The sequence below is a fragment of the Spodoptera frugiperda genome, chromosome 28 (assembly GCF_023101765.2).
Source record: "Spodoptera frugiperda isolate SF20-4 chromosome 28, AGI-APGP_CSIRO_Sfru_2.0, whole genome shotgun sequence".
In the NCBI taxonomy this organism is placed as follows: Eukaryota; Metazoa; Arthropoda; class Insecta; order Lepidoptera; family Noctuidae; genus Spodoptera; species Spodoptera frugiperda.
The window spans coordinates 1,931,234-1,946,400 of NC_064239.1; the positions used below are offsets into that span (position 1 = coordinate 1,931,234).

A 15,167-nucleotide genomic window follows, 5' to 3' on the forward strand; every position below is an offset into this window, starting at 1 on the left:
ATTTACTAATCTCTTCAGAGAAAGACGAAGCATATTGCACAATCTGAACCAAAAACCTGCAAAGTAGCCACGACCTGAACAAATCCTTGATAAACATTTAACGAAACCATCTCTGGCTGTCCATGGGCTGCTTATTTCCCGCTGTCTCCGTGACGATGGCTGCGGGCGATGTGTAAACATGGATAAAGTGCGTGCGCTTTAACTTGGAGTATGCTCTCAAATCCTGAGAAATCGCTGCGGCTTCGGTCCGCTCTCGACACGTCTTGGTAGCTGGTGCAATTTGGGTGAGGTAGCGGGTTAGATTGCTGGGTGTTTTAGGAGAAATTGCCAGAGTTATTTAGTTAAATACACATACATAATTTTATGCATGTCTCCTATGCGAGTAGGCAGAGACAATAGAGCGCCAATTGCTAATGAATCTTACATACCTCTTTTGCTTTATCAAGAGTCATTAGTCTTTTCATTTATGCTCGGTTAAGGGTACTTTTATTTAGTTTAATTGGGGTGTATTTTTATATAAATCATGTTGCAAATCTCCTTACCTCAAGCTGGAAGATCCTAATCCCTTGACTTTGGAAGAAGATACTATGACGTGGGGTCTCCTACTGAAGAAATGTTCTCCTACTGAAGAAATATAGTAGATTCTTCGTCATAACCAATGTTAGCGATATGGTTATCTCTACATCATTTGAAGAATATAATTTAATAATTATGTCATTGATCTAAATACGACAGGATTACAGTCCGTCTTTCTATGATATCATAGACGTAATTCTACTCGCTGTCTCTTATACTCCACAGTGGAATGTCACAAGGATAATGCAGATTGATTCGGCTCAACTCGGAGGAGACAAATTCGATTTGCGACAGTGCGGTGTAACGCACAGATTTGACGCCTTGAAAAATATACCAGATTCACGCTGAAGATTGCAGCTGCCTGGATCTGCGGTAGAAAATGTTGGGCTATTTTTCTACTCCGTTGGTCTCTCGTTGTCAATGTTATTGCCACGTTGCTTCTTCTCGCATCTTGCATTTTGGAAGAATTTGGTAGTTTGGTTTTGATAGTAGTGTTGGACACCTACACTGTGCTACTTGTAGATAGTACTGCCTAATTTAATACAATATTAATCTAGTCGATAGTTGTAATTGTAATATTTGCTACTACAAAGAGATTAGCGGGCAGAGGCCTTTTTTAGGGTTCCGTATTTGCATATAGAGGGGGCTTGTTCAAGAAAGTTTAGTTTAAGAGAAGATTAGTTTAAGAAAACATCAAGGACTAACCTAGGAAGTATCTACGTAAAACTCTAGGCCACACGGAGATAAGAGACTTTACGTAATCTCTTTTCTTATTCTAAGAGTGTATTAGCATATTTTTAGCTCGCCAATATTTAACCCCGGCCTAATGTATACGAATATTTACCAGCTGAATAAGTAGCACTTCCGATGCCTCGCACGTACTCCAATAATTTACAGACTTTAGTCCCAAAAATGGGCTCTAGAATATTTTCTTCAAGACCTAAGCTGACTTATGGTGGATAAACAAAGAGTATCTATTCAAAAGGTTCACAATTTATGCTCGGATCGCAGGCGGCGTGTAGTGCGTCGCTCTGTTAACCCACCGCTTCACATTCAGGACACGTTCCCTGTCGCCGAAATGTTCCCCGGATGGCCTTTTTGAAGAAACAAAATTCGCCATACAATACAACTTGTCCCACATTGTACTATTCCAACGCAGCTGGTCAAATTGCCCATTTACATTCGACAGAAGTTGGATTTTTTTGTTCGTCATCAATTGAGAAGTCGAAAGTCGTTTTTGTTCAGGATTCAATTTCTACTTTTTAGATTGAATGATTTTTCTTTTAGCGTTGAGTTGAAAGTTCGGAAATACGTCGCTCTGTACGTTGTTCATGAGTAACTGAATTACTAACATGTGTTTCTTTATTCGAGTAGATTGCTTTGTACCAGGTGTTTGACGAATTGAGGACTGGCCCCTCCATTACAAAATACTATAGGGAACTACGGGACTTTAGAGAATGGCACAGCAGTAGAAAGCGGGTTTACAATAAGCATTTACTACTAGCCTACAATTTCGTAGAATAACAAGATCCTATATTGATATCAGGTATCAGAACTTATCCAGTAGTTCAAGTCGGTACAACTTCGGATTCCGCCCGTCAACTTTTCTTTATGTCCAAACTAGTTAGTCTAGTTAAGACTATTACTTCTACTTGGTATGCTGGTCGTGGTCTCCGCAAACCTTACGTTCCATGACAAATGTGATACCTTCGGTGTTTCCTCGTATGAGTCAGGATTGATACACCATTATATCTACCCCACACCGATCTGTTTTGTTATTATTTCAGTATGTATCACGTTCCAATGTTTCGGAGGCTGTATACAGATATCTAGCAGACAATATAAGGCTCTATTTTGTGAAGAATAGCGTGTATAATTGTGTGGAATGAGGGTGGTATGTTTGGGTTATTCGTGTTCTTGTCACGTGTCGACCGGCGCGGCGGTCGACGTGTGCCTTCTTCGGTTGAAGCTATTATTTTTATCCGCATTTTGTACTTATTGGTCCCGTATTATGTGACAGCGTGCGTTATTAAATAATCGGTTGTTCGTTTAGTTAGGGATGTTGGCTGGGAAAGGAAGTTGGAGCTTACTTGTAGCTGGGTATTGCATTGCGTACATGTGTTTGTGCATATGTGATTAAAGTGAAATTTACTTCAGCATAAAATTAAGCATTTGTATTTTTGATACATCAATTTCCTGCTATAAATAGCATTCTAGTATTTAAGTTTAGATTTTAACCTATGTTTGAGTTTATGTCTAATAGTACTATTATACTACATCTCATCGGTGGAAAAATCTGTTTGAACTGTATATTTTGAGCACCAGAAAGTCGTTAGGTGCACTCTGCTCTTCAGGAACGAATTTTAAAACAATTCTAAAATAGAAGCAAAGTATTTCTAGTAGAGGAGTCTGCACCAAATTGAACCATTTGCATAGTTATCAATGCCTGATTGCATTGAATCGTAAGAGGTTTTGCGAAAGTTTCAAGTAGTTTCGTTTTAAGACTACTTACCATGATTGCCTTATTGTTGTTTGATTCTAAGTGTGAAATTGTACACAAGACATGGTTATTGGTTAGGTTAGCTTCAGATTAGGAAAAGTAATTGCAGAAGATAACAAGAGATCTAATGATGTTTTGCAAAAAGTCATAAAGTTATGTAGGTACTGGAAACCCTAAAAAATGTAATGGGAATCGAACCCGAAACCTTGATAAACATCTAACTTAGCACCTAAACTTTTTAATAAAATATTTCAGCAATACCGATTTTCCAAGATTACGTTGTGAACAAAATGCAATTGACTAGAGAGCGGTTGTCACCCTCTTTGTTTCATTCCATCCCAATAGTTTCATCTTCCCCAATTCCAGTCGATCACACTTCCTTCCCAACATTAAAAAGTACGACATTTTCCCTGCAATTTCGATCGAATTGAGAAAATCCGCGATAAAAAGTAAAATTTATTGGCATTACCGATGAAAATATAACTTTCCCCATCCGATGTTAAAACGCTAAAATCTTTTTAGAACCCGATAAGCGTTATGGGCTAACCGGCTGCCACTTTAACAAATTATTGGGAGATTTCCAAGAAAAAAGTTGTCACCCCCACGGAGCTCGAAGGGTAGACGTCTTATTTGATAGCTTGATTTTCGCGGGGCGCACCGAGAATGTTAAATTACTGGCGAAATGAAAGATAATAGGGCTGCATCTTAACAGGGAAAAGTTGTTCTACTTTCGGGAAGGGAAAAAAGTTTTATATCCCCAAAAGATTTTGAAATTCCCATTCGTGGGGCACAAGAGTGCCTGGTATCACATTATTTATTCATGGTTTTTTTGTTTTAAGTGCTCGGGTAGTGGCTCCTATTTGGATGATCTCTTTACTAGAGCATAAGCGATTAAGGGAGCGTAACGTTTGTAATCGAGCGTATTTATTTTGATTAAACTTATGTTGCTACTGAGATCGTGGTTTTCGGTGGTGAGTGGTAGTTTAACAATCATAATATTCAGTGTTAATCTGTTAAGTTCGGCTGTTGCTATGTATCCTTTAAATCAATCCGGTGAGTAGGGATGTGTGGAAAAATGAAACGAATATTAATCGAAATCGAACAATTTATTGTAAACTAATACGAACGCATAGTAGAATTTAGGATATATATTTGTAATATTAATAGTACAATAACAAAACAGTGACAATAAAGCGTTAAACTTAGTTTACCAACATTCGATACAGCTGACGAGGCGTCGGAGACACGCGTGTCGTCAACCTCCCGTTTACATTATTACAATATATCAAAATTTAAAGCTATAATATAAAACATGGCCAAGGAAATGACAACAGTCTTATACCCTAGAAACGAGATTTTTAGTTACATTGATATAAATAGTCGCGAGCTATTCCAATCACTATCGTTGAGTTGAATCTTACAAGTTTTACACGAGTTTAATCATTAAATATAGTTTCATAAAAGTTATAACAGCGTAACAGTTTCTTCGGAATTAATATACAAAATGGAGAGTCAGAAAAGGTCCCGGCAGTGATTGGAATGGACGCGGTACATAACATTACGACGTTGAGGTCAGTGGCAGTGCAGATATAGAAAATAATTTCCTCGATATGAAATTGTCACAGACAGGGGAAGACAGAGGAAGACTTGCTTTGAATAATTTACAAGTGAGCTCAGTACAAAAGCTATTCCCACATTGGAAATTATTTCACAACATATACGGAATAGAAGATTTTCATGATGACAGTATAAAAGTACAAAAATGAGCAGAAGACGAACGCTAACAAGTTATAGCAATCCTCGCATAACATCTGTATTTACAATAGTGTTTATATTACCTAGATTATCATATTTAGAGCGCAGAGCTAGAAGCTTCCGTAAATCTAGAAAAATACAGTGGTAACCTGACAGTGTCGAAGCATTTATTTTATAAATACGAGTACTAGAGTACAAAAGCAGTCTCCAGATTAAATTCGGTAACGTAGCTTAATGATATCTATTTAGAATTATACAGTTCAAATATTTATACATTGGTTTTGTTCTAAAAGTCACTGATTTCTGGATCTGTGTCGGCGTACTTGCAAGTGAAGGGGTTCCGTAGCCACGAGCAGAAGGATCGGTCGCTGTGTTGTTTGTATTTGGCTGTAGTGTGCTTCTTGGCGTGCGCTCGAGCCACAGCTGCGCGCCGTGTCGGGTAGGAATCGAGGGAGGAAGCATCTGAGTCTCGCGGAACGGAATCATACCCTGACTCAGCACGTCTAGACGTAGTCGCTGGACTGTGTTTACCTGTCCGTGGCGTAGATTCATGGCCACTATCATAACCATCAGGCTTGGAACTAGCTACCACCCTAGCTATTCCTTTATCGCTTTTCTCCGTCCGCGGCTCTGTCGTCACTACAGGTGGTGTTACTTCGAGATGTAAATTAGATTTGAGTTCTTTAAACGAAGGAGCTCCACTACCGGGTATCCTTCGTTCTTCTCTCAAGTTGGGATCTGAAGCTCCATCTGGGTGTCTTAGTGATGCTATACGAGCGTCTGTGATGTCGTTACCCCTGTATCTTTCGAAAGGCCCGTAGCATTCCGTGTGGCCTTCTAAATCTTGGTAAGCCTCACACTCCCCAACTGCACTACCTGGCCTTGACATAGTCCGCTTACAACTGTTACATATTTTGTCACTTGGCCTATAAGCTGGTTCACTATAAACAGAACCATCGCCACCAAATTCCTCAGTATCTCTAACATTTGATAGAGACAGTGATTGAAATTGTGGAACAATCCGTGCTAATGACATATCATTGTTGTCCAACATACGTCGCGAGCCGTACAGTTCAGTTAAGCTCATGATGTCATCAATTCTCGATCGCGACGATTGTAAACTGTCATGTGGATTTAATCCAAGTCCATGCTCGGCGCTGTATTTATCCGCGTAAAAACCTATCGTTTGTCTAAGGTAAGCCTCGTTTCTAATTTGGCGTTCAACTTCACTGTACAAGGAGAGAGTATCAGTGAAAGTCGATGCGACTGTTAAGTTTTCTTGACTGAGAATCCTAAGAGGATGATCGTCATCTTCTTGATCTACTTCTGGAAGAGGATTTTCTGAGAAGCCCATGCAGAAAGCAATATCCTCTTCTGTTACTTGCAGACAAGAATCCATCATAGGGACAGGTTCTAAAGGTTCTTCAACTTCGATTATTTCTAAAATTTCATCTTCATCATCATTTAGACCTCTACTCATGCCATGATGGTCAATGTCTCTGCTGTGGTTTGAAACCAACTCATCGTCCATTCGTAATCTTTCTTTATATTTACTATCTAAACTTTCCATTGATACTTCTCTACTACTTAGACTACTGGGTTGCATAATAGGCAAAGCAGGTGGTATTTCTGCTAGCTCTTCGCTGTCATCGTCATCATCAATTTCCTGTTTGGTTTGTTTGGAACATTTTTTACTACCTGAGTGCTGTTCAGAGGTACCTGGTCCAACGTTTTCTTCTTCGATTGCCATTCCCTTAGAGCTAGCTTTTAGACCAGTTCTTATAGTAGATTCCTCTACATGTATTCGTCTAGCTGAATCTTTCGTCACTGGCTCCATTTTATGAGCATTTTCGGGTTCTTCAGGAGCTCTGGCACTTGGTTCTTTGTGAGTAGTTTGTGCTTTGTGACTTGGTGAGCTGTGTCTAGATTTATGAATTTGTGATGTTTGATTTTCCACCCATTTTCTGATCATATTTTTCTTGTGGTTATCCATGTATCCGTATCCTAAGTTCTCACTACCAAGAGAACCAAGAATACCTAATTGGAGTGGTATTGTATTATTGGCAGGTTGTATTGGCACAGATTCAAATTGTATTGGTACTTTAGGTTCCTGCATCGGACCATCAATCCAAGTTTCACGTTTCTTGCCCTGTGTTTCCTTGATAATATGTCTAGCTTCAACTAACTTTGATTTAGATATTCGAGGTCCGTCTATCCATTGTTCGTCACTGGTGCTTTTACCTTCCTCTGAATGTTTTGGACCTAATTTCTTGAGTGGAGTAGATTTAGATGTCGCTGAATGGACTGGAGATGCTTTTGGAGTATGAGTGGGTTGTAAAATTTTCAAGGGTGATGATTTGGGTGATCCATGTAACCTGTGCACTGGACTTTTCTCTTCCACTACTCGAGATAATGACGACTTGTGTTTTTGTTCTGCTGCTGAACCGCGTAAGGCTTTACTTAGAATGCATCGATTGTCACCTGAGTTTATATGAGGTATGTACACGGGTGGATGTTCTCCGTCTGTAGCATCGTCCAATGGACCTACGTATATTACAGTATCTGCTGACAGATCACTACTAGATGGGTCTGGTTCACTACTACTAGGCTTCGAAGCATCTTCACCAGAGCTCCCTCCAGATCCTGCATTGTTATTAGCAGAATATTTAACCTTCCTTCTTCGAAGCCTATGTATTCGAGAGGCTAACTGTAAAGTTGTTAACGTATCGGAATAATTTTGAGACGTTGGTGAGACATGAACTATCATGGCTGTATGGCATGTCAAGGACCCGAGACATTCTTTCAATACGTGAGTAAGATTGTGGTCTCTGTACGGCAGATGTCTTTGTCCGTTGAATATTGCAAGTAATATATTTCCTAAACCAGATAGTGGTATTCCGCCGTTTGTTTTTCCCCGCTCTGAGTTTCCTAGGTCGATTAAATGCAGGCGGCTGCGTCCTCCGGCAACTGTGAACAAAGAGAGAAATGTTTTTAATTCAGGAACTTTGTTGTTTTGTGACCCGTTTAGTACGGCGCCGGATAGTGAAACTTTTATTTAAAGAATTTGTTTAATATAGAACCTTCTTCAATGGACGTTCTTGAAAAAACTACGCTTTGTGTTAAATTTTGATTAGCTTTTTGTTTAAGAATTTTGTTTGTTTGTTTGAGAATATTTTTACAAGGCTTTATTTAAAAACATTTCTGACTTTTTGAGATTATAGAGTGTGAAATTTAATCTTACCTGCTCCCTTGCCTCCAACACTATACTGATACACATGTAGTGTGTACAGCAGGTGACTGTCTTTTCCTTCCTCTCTAGTTCCTCGGGTCGCTAAAGCAGCATCCAAGTAGAAAGCTGCCTTCTCAGCACTGTGGACTCTGAGCTCTGATTGGTTCTGTAGGTGAGTCCCGAAGAGTGGGTCGTCTCGGAGATATACGCCTGGAGATTGTTCCGTGTCTGTTTTGGAGATAAGAAAAAATAGTGGTTACATATTTGTACTTAATTCATAAGAATTTTCATAAGTCACAGAAATGAATTATTATCATTAGCGTGTATTTCTATGTATTGAATTGTCATTAACACACACACACACACAAAATGTCAGGTGGCAGAGCGTTACAAAATCAAAACATCAATGATTTATAGTAATGGAATCACATCGGAGTGATTGGCCTTGATTGATAATTTGATTTACTTTTTTTGGGTTGTTTTTGTTGTTGTAGATGTTAATTTAAGTTCTTGATTAATACAAAGTAATACAAAGTAGGTACACTAAATATCATCATCATGGAGTATGAGAATCTCAAAGCACGTGAATCGTTTTGATAACTTACCATTTTGATACGGTGCCAATAAGTCCCGGATCTGGTTGGTGTTTGTGCATAGTTCTACAGCTGATACTCTGACGGAGAACCGGGTGCCACATTTGTGTCGTTGCTCAGCAATTCCTCGGAAGAGCCACGTGATGGCGCAAGGTATAGCGCCCAGCGCCGCCGGCGAGTCCGGCCGCCCCAACATCGTGTAGGATTTACCTAGCCAAACAAACAAACATGTGAGCTAAACTTTCTATAAACCAACTAACACGCAACCTGAAAATGAGAAGTTTTACAAAGTTTGAAAGGATCAATATTAGTTGTAATAACTCCAACAAGGATCTAACGTGGTTACGAAAGTAAAGTCTTCCTTTAAACATTACATAATGCCATTTAACGAAATAAAAATCCATCCAAACGTTCATTTATGGGCGTAACGTTATGCAAAACAGTAAGAGGTTAGATCTGAATAATAAAAGCCTCCGACAGGATCCCGAGCAACCGCCGAATATTCACGTCGGCGGCGTAATGAACACAAGAAATCACTTTAACACCAGGTAAGTTCACTTAGCTTCACGTGGCTTCCGAAATCCTTCAATAATTAAAACGAGGTTCGAATTATTCACTCAGTTGGTTCGCAGATCCTGTATAAGCGGGATGTTGCCGTAAGCTGGGGTTTAGTGCCAACATCGCCGCGTTTCCCCAAAACTTTCATTTCGCGAAGCATTCAATTTGCATCTGAAACCTTAATCTATGAGGGGAGGTTCGGGTAAATTACCTCTTTCGTTTTTAGTCGTCCGTTGTTTTGTGTTAATGAAAGTATAAGCCCATTCCGCGATTGTTTGTCTGTGGTATTATCGTGATCGCATCGTTCGGATAATCCTTTGCAACTTGCTAAATTGATTTCGTGTCTTGAAACTTATTAATAGGTTGGTAATACTGTTTGGGTTCTTAGCTATTGTCTTGTTTCCCAGTTATAATGTTGTGTTGTATTGTTTTAGGGGCTTACTTCAAGTTGAATTGTTGTGTTTTAATTGGTTTGGATGTAATCCTCTTCTTAAGACAAGTTTAAGTATAATTAATCATTTGTTTGGTGTTAAAATATTCAAAATTCCATTTGAAAATGATAGGTTTGATTATAAAAGTTTTGAATCTTCATTACTGTTCAAGATTAATGAAACTCCAAAACCTATTCTAAAACAAAACCTGTTATTTCTAATTCATTTAACGCAGACTTGAAACCTTCGTTATGAATAGTGTTAACTTGAGAAGCCAGTTTAATATCAAAGTTTTGCTATCACGAGTGTGGGAGTGAGAGGGAGAGAGGTCGTATTTATCAAACTTTCAATTAAGAGCTCTCCCGACTCTTTGCCATTTAGATGCAAATCCTGCCGCCGAGCCGAGTGAGAAGTTTCATACTTTATAGTGCATAATTAGGGCTACCACCTTTCAAATGAATTGTGGTTCCGCACTGCAAACATTGCGTGGAATTGCGAGTGGAGTTTCAGTTGAAGTATATTTTTTGCTGTGGTGGAACATATTCATTTATTTTCAAGCACTGAGAGGTATATAAATTGATTACTATGTTGTAATATTCTATGTAACATGATCATTTAGCTTAAATAAAATCTTTAGCCTTGTAAAGTTACGTACTTATCTAAATATTTAAGTGAAACAGTCAGCGAGTCTTTTAAAATATCGTAATTGAATGGCAGCCCTGACTGTAAGTTTTCGCACTTTTTAATCAACGGTTCTGAACTAAAAGTGAGAACCTTATAACTATAAGTAAAAAGAGTAAAAAAATGGATAAATATAAAACTTGTATAAATTAGTTGAACGTATGTAGAAATGTTTAAAATAGTTCAATTGGATTTTAAATGGTGTATTATTGTACGACATGTACCTATCCATATCTATGGTATACTATACTATACTGCATCGCAATTATAAAGAAGATGTGTTATCTTACCAAGTCCTGCGTGTCCAAAGCAGAAGAGGCAGCCGTCTGTCCCGTTGATGACGGCGTGGATGACGTCAGTGAGGGCACTCGAACATATCTCCGACTGCAACAAACAAAATACTAAAGTTAGACTAGAATATCAATTGAATAGATACTACGTTTAACCCGTGGTATGCAATACACAATGTGTTTTCTATTGTCTATTTGTCTCATATACTGGCAAACAAAAGGTCTTCGATTCTTGTTGAAAAGTTAATATCTGAGACCAAAGAAAAAAAAAATTCCACAAGCGAGGTAGTTATAATCTCAATGTGGATTTTTTTACTAAAACTGTTTTGTTTACTAAAACTTTACTAAAATTGTAAACTTGTACCCTATAACCACGGTTTACCATGGGAGAAAATATGTCTTATTATTACACTCATAACATAACTGGCGAAAATTGGGAGTTAATGTGTATGTACACCTCTACCTACACCTTTAACATTAAACGACGTCACGCCATGTTATATTATTTATAACCACAAACTAAACACATTAATTAAAACCATAAATCAATACAAAGTAACATAATACTACACACATAACAACTCTCTCATTACCTATGATTAAATCTATAACCTCTTAACCCCCAACTAAACAAAAGTGTCTATAATACCGTGAATAATTAACTAAAATCTGGCACTTAGGGTGTTTGCTAACCTCTGAGCCGGGGTTCTTTTGGCCCCCGATCGCAGATAATTACGTGGACTTAAGGTGGGATGTAGATTGGAGGGTTGATGTGAACTTAGAGGCAGGTATTTATGTGTAATATTGAAGAGATAATAATGTCTGGGTGTTTCAAAAAGATGGTGGACTTATTATTTTAGTGACTGATTTTAGTATGAGTTATGATGTTTTATTTTTTAGAACTATTAGTTACCTCGTTACGATTTTCTAGATAGATATATATCATGTTCATCTAAACTGATTCGGCGTTAATGTATATTTTTATGTGGTAACTGTTTTGGACTATTAGTATGAAACTAGTGGTCGCCTAGTGGCCGAAATTCGACCATATATGATTTAATTTACAATACCACTTAACGTACGTTGAAGGATAATTTTTATTTAACTCAAACTCTTTTATAAAACTCTTTTCATATGAGACGTGAGAATATCATCGCAATATCTATCGATTTTGACGTTTTGTCAAATACGATCAGATACTATGCATGTGTGTGTAATGTTTTATTTATTGATTTAATGTACTTTATAAGCATTATTTTTGAAAAATATTAACGCTATGCACTTCTCCTACACATAAACTATAAGTGTACCAAATTTTATGCTCCTACGTCCGCGCAATTTTCGTAAAAAGAATTACAAAGTTTTTGCTTCACGTATTAATATTAGTATGAAATTTTTGACAATATTTTCTGTTGGTTTCCAAAATAAAATAAAATAAACACTGAATTAATTTCAACGTGAACTTTGGTTTAAGTATTTTTAAAAAGCTACTCGATATAAATAGGTATCGTTTAGTGACATAAAACACGTAAACAGTAACTTTATGAATTACTTTGTTATTGGTTCATTACTACTAGTAAGTGGAGTCTCTTTCTAAATATTTCCTCTATAACATAATTTAACTTTTCTTGTTAACAAGGATCTATTTAATTTCACTCAATTAAAAACAGTTATTAGACTCTTTATCATTTAATAATTTTAATTATAATAATGTGAATAATTTAGTATCTATCCTCTTTTGCTTCTTGTTTTTATACTGAGTCCCTCCACAGATAATTAAAAGGACTTAAGGTGAAGCACTGAGATTAGAGGGCGGTAGGGTGCCTCTTCATTTGTCATACTTAGGAGACATTTTTGTAAAGATGTTTTTTTTTATGGAATAGGGGCAAACGAACAGACGGATCAACTAAGGGTTCCTTGATCAGCGCCGCCTATGGAGACCTGCAACACCAAAGGAGTCACAAGTGCGTTGCCCTTTAAAAAGGAATACGCTCTTTTCTTGAAAGTTTGAAGTTTGTATTGGTTCTCTTTCTTGAATGAGTTGGGATTTTGGGATATTTCGTTCTGAAAATGATGACTGTTTTATATTACGGTGGTAGACGAGTCCAAATGGCATTCAATTTCGCATTGTATTTTTACCAACAAAGAATACTATTTTTAAATGTAACAAGTAACTTAACAACTAATTTAACAAGTAGTTAATTTTCTACAGTAAAATCAATAATTATACGTCTGTTTCAACATACATAATATACAAAACCCAAACATAATAAATTATTTTAAAACCGTTCTCATGTCCCATCGAAACTCATGGTGCTCTCAAAGCAGGGGATATCCTCGTGTACTCAACACGGAAATACTAAAATTGTTTTGAATGAAAATTTTAATGACCACGACTCCGTCCTCTAATTGAGGACGCTTAGTGCGAACTGCGTAGAGGGTACCGTTAATCAATTTCTGTTATTAACTTTCGTTTCATTTCAATTAATTTACCCCCGCGCTGCCACTGGTGGATGGTGATGGTCATTCGATTTTGTTTTTAAATAAAGTTGTTTTTTTTTTAAATGTGAGGTGTTTGTTTGGTTGTGTTGAATAAGTGTTTTATAATTTTATGAACTGTATCAAAACGCGTCGTGGCCCGGAGGTTTAAAGCGCTCCTTATGCATGAAGTTCGAAACCTACCAACGGCAAGTACTAATGTGACCTTTTTCGAGTTATATGCACTTTCTAGGATTATTAAGATACCATTGGCAAACGGTAAGAAAACATCGTGAAGAAAGCTGGGCTTGTAATTTCTAATTATAAGTTTGAAATCGCCGCATTGAGCAAGCGTGAACGTCAAGCAAAAAGTGATTACGTCATTTATAAATAATAAATTACCGATAGTAAAATCAAAGGCTGGGCTAGGAGTAACTTTGAAAATTTAATAATAGATTCCGTGTAAACAATAATACAAATCGTATTTGGTATCCATAGTAGACGAAAATAGGTTTGGCATTTAATTAAATAAGTACCCCACATATATCCAATAGTCCGATTGTATGAGGTTGAAACTTTTGTGGGTTATTAATATCGGATAGTTTGCTCCAGTTTCATAAGTTTAAAATTAATTTCGATGTAAACAACTAAACAGTTTTTCATTAGTTACGAAATTGATCTAAAAGGATCTGTTGATACTTGACTTGTACGATTTCTAATAATATCGGGCAAACAAACCGTTTATTGAATTTTCAGTTTAAAATATCTGTAGTATGGTCGAGTTTGGAATATTAAATAGTTTTTAATTGCAGTAAACAATCTGTCAAACTCAATATTACAGATAGATTTTGAACAAATTTCTAAACGATAACTTGATACTTCATTAGACTTTAACTTTACGAATTCTACTAAAACTTGCACTAACTCCGCTTGCTCTTTTTTCATCGTTTCACTTCTTCAGCCTTGGGTGAAATGAGAGTGAGTATTAGACTCTTAGTGTCTAAAACCCACCCGTTCCTACTCCTGCTTTTCGAGCCGGAGTCCTGGTAAACCCGCTAGGTAGTCCGCAACTCCGGATCATTTACTGGGCCCCATCTGTGGTGGTCTGATGGCTCTTTGAGGCGCGCGTGTCGCGTCGTGTGCATGTGTCTGGTTATGGTCACTCGTTTGTGACCACTCTAAACCAATGAGCTACGGTACTAATTATATCGGCAATTATAATAACAACAACATAAAGTATCCCAGTTAATACCAGTCGCATTATTTTATAATTATCTCACTGTAGTTTGTTAGGTCCAGTTACAGTAACGTTGCATGTAAGCTGATACTAATTATTGACTGTCGAAAATATAGGTTTTCAAAATAGGTTTCATCCCGTATTTTTAGCAATAGGGATACCAATGAATAGGTTTTTGAAATAGTATTTGGTGGTTCCCATTACGGTGTTTAGATCTTTTCAGTAGTGCTAGGCAATTATGCGTTGCTGTCTTTAGGGAAACAAAGTCGGACAAAGCGACTGCACAACTGCATTTTTGTTGAAAATATAGTACCGTACATATATTATCTGTTTTGCTAGTAATGTAAACAAGTCATAAAGGTAGATTACTAACATAATTACGGCGGTTCCCGGTGGGTCTCAACGTCGGACGCTAAGCCTACGTAATCCGGTGTCCGGCCGCGCCGTCCGGCAGCCGCGCCGGCCGTCCGGTGAGTTATTGCACGGATAACTAACATCAACGCGTGTATAACTACATTCGTGTAAGGTCCATATTTTAACTTAATCGCTCTCTTAATTATTTTGATCGGTAAGGTCTGGTTGAACCTGTGCAGTCTGTTTAGGATTTTATTTCGATAGAGGTAAAATTCAGTTTCGTTTGAAGACATTTATAAAGCTTTTGGTAATACTCAAAATCTTCATACTCTTTTTTAGAATATCTGTGTGATTATGAAATGAGTGAAATGTTAGTGGCGATATTATTTTTCTTTGACTGCATCTGACTTCAAAATCTCAATCTCAAAAGTCACCTCAGTCACTGCCAAACACAAATCTCAAACGCCACATTCACGTCTCATAAT

At 37.4% G+C, this 15,167-nt stretch overlaps 1 protein-coding gene across 2 annotated transcripts in view; it reads right to left on the bottom strand.

Annotated features, from left to right (window-relative positions):
• Nucleotides 1-4,163: 4,163 nt before the first annotated feature.
• The window catches only part of LOC118265226 (kinesin-like protein CG14535), a 331,078-nt gene continuing 320,074 nt past the window's right edge, over nt 4,164-15,167 (bottom strand). For both annotated transcript variants that reach the window (XM_035578024.2, XM_035578025.2), the window contains 4 exons: nt 10,614-10,707; nt 8,666-8,863; nt 8,073-8,288; nt 4,164-7,798 (listed from right to left, as the gene is read on the bottom strand). In XM_035578024.2, coding sequence (XP_035433917.2) covers nt 5,118-7,798; nt 8,073-8,288; nt 8,666-8,863; nt 10,614-10,707 — 3,189 coding nt within the window. In that variant the 3' untranslated portion in view covers nt 4,164-5,117. The remainder of the gene's footprint in view (nt 7,799-8,072; nt 8,289-8,665; nt 8,864-10,613; nt 10,708-15,167) is intronic.